The 3,824-nt window shown below is 54.0% G+C and overlaps 2 protein-coding genes across 2 annotated transcripts in view; both read left to right on the top strand.

The window, feature by feature from the left end:
* The window catches only part of LOC114005326 (repetitive proline-rich cell wall protein 2-like), a 17,351-nt gene extending 13,785 nt beyond the window's left edge, over window positions 1-3,566 (top strand). Inside the window, exons 2-3 of the mRNA XM_027766706.1 lie at window positions 3,035-3,270; window positions 3,366-3,566. Of these exons, the coding sequence (XP_027622507.1) occupies window positions 3,035-3,270; window positions 3,366-3,566 (437 nt within the window). The remainder of the gene's footprint in view (window positions 1-3,034; window positions 3,271-3,365) is intronic.
* Window positions 3,567-3,573: 7 nt separating this feature from the next.
* Window positions 3,574-3,824, top strand: part of LOC106733380 (repetitive proline-rich cell wall protein 2-like) — a 1,078-nt gene continuing 827 nt past the window's right edge. The window contains exon 1 of the mRNA XM_014582515.1: window positions 3,574-3,821. Within this exon, the coding sequence (XP_014438001.1) occupies window positions 3,574-3,821 (248 nt within the window). The remainder of the gene's footprint in view (window positions 3,822-3,824) is intronic.

Raw genomic sequence — 3,824 nt, 5'->3', positions numbered from 1 at the left:
TACAGCCCCGGAGGTGAGACTTCTGCAGTGGGTCTCCCTGAGTTACACCCCTGTGGGGCCAGACCATAGCACGGTGGTTAAGGCAGCTGGACCCCATAGTACCAAAGGGGTTTCTCACTTTCCCTCTCACTGTCTCTTTGCAGAGAGGACTCACGCCCCATGGCCAATACAAAACAAAAAGCAGTCCAGGGTAACCCCCATTTCCAGAGCTTTCACTGGGTCACCTCTGCTCCGTCTCTCCTGCCGTGTGAATTCACGCATACAGCCGGCCGCAAGCCCTTCTCCTCCACGCTCCTCTCGGGATTTGGAGCACACACGCCAATGCGTTTTTCAAGCCGCTGGGCTCAGACCTTGAAGCGTGCAGTCAGCCATGTGGGATCCAGCCCCTGCCCCCAAGCGCCACGCCACCCGCTGACACTTTTTTCTGTTTATCATGCCACAGGGGTGTGTGTCTGTGTCTGTGTGTATGAGCAAGAGGGGGGGAGAGAGAGAGCACACCCCTGCCAGGAGGCCTGCTTGCACCGCAGTCCTCTTCCCTCCAATTCTCCATCCCGTCCGGCTCTTACACAGGTGCATGCATATCCAGTGTGTCACTCACAGGGGCTGGGACTCAAAGCCCAGTCAGTTGTGGGGTCCAGCTTCCTCTGCATAGCACTCACCCTCTGCACTATGGGACCAGCCCCTTCCTCTCTGCTTCCTGCCTGCCTTTGCAGGGGTTACCTGCCTGAATGTCTGGGTGCAGGTGTAAGGTATACGTGTACAGCCTTTGCAATGTGATCTGGGGTGAATGTTTGGGTGCACACAGAATATCTACAATGTATACGTATACAACCTTGCAAGGGCTACCTACCTCCATGTTCCGGTGGATGTATAATGCATACAATGTATATGTTTGTAACCTTGGCAATGATTATCTGGGGTGGAAGTTTGTGTGTGCACACAATGTACACAACTTACAGATATACAACCTCTGCAATGTGGATCTGCCTGAACGTTTTGATGCAGGCACAATGTAGATGATGTCTACGTATGCAACTTTTGCAACATGTACCTGGCTGAGTGTCTGGGTGCACACATCATGTAGACAGTGTATACACAGACATGTGCGCCAGGGTATGGGCAAACCTCAGGCTGCACTTCGGACCTGGAGGCCTGCCAATGCAGCTAAACGCCAACATTTCTCCCTGTCAGCAGCCCAGGGTCTGAGAATGAGCGGAAAGACCTGCGGAGAAATGGAGCCTGGAAAAAGGCCAATTAACACGACTGTCACCGGGTGCTTCAACCGGGTCAGCCTTGAACCTGCAACCCCCTGAGCACATCCGTAGACAACGGTGAGTGATCAGCCCCACTCAGGCACAGTAGGTGCGCCCTGGGGGGTCTGTGCATGCATATGTGGCTGCCTGCAGGAGCGGGGGCCGGGTAGTCACCCAGCAGCCTACCCCGGATCCCGGGAGACGCAGCTGCCATGGGAGAAGGAGCAGACAGTCTGGCAAGGCTCTCCTCTGAGAGTTAAACAGCGTGCCCGAGGGCTGGGATGGCTCTCAGGGGCTTTACTTCCTGCTTTTCCGGTCTGGAGCGGGGCGATAACACGCTTGGAATATGAATGCCTTCCCCAGTTATGCAATTCTAACATCTAGTGTGGGTACTGTCACACGCGGACGGCGGCTGAGCGTTCTCACTCGCCCAGCGGTTCTCCGAAGGGAGTCATTCTGACCTCCCGGGGAGATCCGGTGGTGGCAGTGGCGGGGGGGACAGTGGTGCCCCGGGTGCCGTGGCTCAGAGAGTCCTCCAGCCCAGGGGTCCACAGGGCTTGGGGTTCAGAAATCCTGCTTTACAGACTGAGGCTGTCGGTCATCTGAATCTCGGTCATCTCTCTCCATCTGAGAGTATTACGGATAGTCACTTTCCATGTACGTCAACGTAGCTGCTGTCGTAGCCACCATCTCTCACCTGTCAACGGTGAGGGGTTACCTAACGTCCCTGTCCCTCTATCGATCTGTTACCTATTGGGGGCCGGCAGGTGGCGTGATGATTAAAACGCTGGGCTCCCACATGGCCGACCGTGGTGTGAGCCCCCAACCTGATGGCTTGCTTTCTCAGTTTTCCTTCCTCTCTCTCGTCCAATTAATAATACGAATAATAGCAAGAACAAAGAAGAATAAAGAAATCACTCTTTCATCAATCGTAACTATCAAGCATCAGTGTCATCTATCTGGGTCATGCACGTCCACCATGAGCAGCCGTCTGCTGCTCGCTGACGGTGTTTCTGTCTCTATCGATCTCTCAGCTCTTTGTCCACCCATCTCATCTATCGTAGCTAGCATCTACTTAGCTACCACTTATCAATCATCCGTCGATCACCTATCAACCTATGACCTGTCTTCTCTATTCGTCATCGGCCTATCTATGCCATCTGTCACCTACTGATCATCTACATGTGTCATGAGGGATCTCCCTATCCGCTATCCTACCATGGCTATCATCTGCTTCTCTGTCACCTATCAGCTCTCTGCTGGTCATCTATCACCTATCGTCTATCTATTATCTATTTATCCTTGTTTCTGCCACAGAGACAGAGAGATGGAGAGAGAGAGAAAGCGAGAAATCACCCCCCCCCTCTGGGGGGATGGCCACGCCGCAATCCCTTCTCCTTCATTCTCCTCTTGGGATCTTGGGCACGCACGCACACATGCCTGGCACGAGTTTAAACCACTGGGTCCAGGACTCGAACCACAGTCGACTATGTGGGAATCCAGTGACGTAACCAGCTCAAACCATGGTCAGTCACGTGGTGCCTTACCCACCATGCTGCCTGCTGGGACCAGGTACATGAGTTTAACAGGTTTTGCACACCCGAGGCCAGCAGCCCAGATATTCCAGAGTCACGTGGGTCATGGGGATCGTCCACACTGGGTACCATTGCTCCGTATTTGCGACAGGTCAACATCTGGGCTGCTCCCAAGTAAATGCCAGCAGGAAGGCTAGATTGGGAAGGCCACAGAGTCACAGCACCAACTGTCCACATGTCCCGTAGAGAACACGACTACTGACATACACCCTGTGGAGAACACCACCACCGACCTACGCCCCGTAGAGAATGCCGCTCCCAACCGAAGCCCTGTAGAGAAAAGCACCGCCAATGTACACCCCATAGAGAACACCAACACCAACCTACTCCCCGTAGAGAACACCCCCACCCATAGACACCCTACGGAGAACACCACCACCAACACACACCTCGTAGAGAACACCAACACTGATCTACTGCCCGTAGAGAACACCCCCCAACCATAGACGCCCTACGGAGAACACCACCACCAACACACACCTCGTAGAGAATGCCAACACCGATCTACTCCCCGTAGAGAACACCCCCCAACCATAGATGCCCTACAGAGAACACCCCCACCAACGTACACCTTGTAGAGAACACCAACACTGACCTACTCCCCGTAGAGAACACCCCCAACCATAGACGCCCTACGGAGAACACCACCGTCAACATACACCTTGTAGAGAACACCAACACCGATCTACGCCCCGTAGAGAACAACCCCCACCCATAGATACCCTATGGAGAACACCACCGTCAACATACACCCCGTAGAGAACGCCACCACCAACCTACTCCCCGTAGAGAACACCCCCACCCATAGACGCCCTTTGGAGAACAGCACTGTCAACATACACCTTGTAGAGAACACCACCACCAACCTACTCCCCGTAGAGAACACCCCCACCCATAGACGCCCTTTGGATAACAGTTCTCATCATATACACTTTGCTCTGAACACCACCACCAACCTACTCCCCGTAGACAGGCA

This window comes from Tupaia chinensis, unplaced genomic scaffold (assembly GCF_000334495.1).
Source record: "Tupaia chinensis unplaced genomic scaffold, TupChi_1.0 Scaffold143644_1, whole genome shotgun sequence".
NCBI classification, from domain to species: domain Eukaryota; kingdom Metazoa; phylum Chordata; class Mammalia; order Scandentia; family Tupaiidae; genus Tupaia; species Tupaia belangeri.
This window is presented reverse-complemented; position numbering and strand designations above follow the sequence as displayed.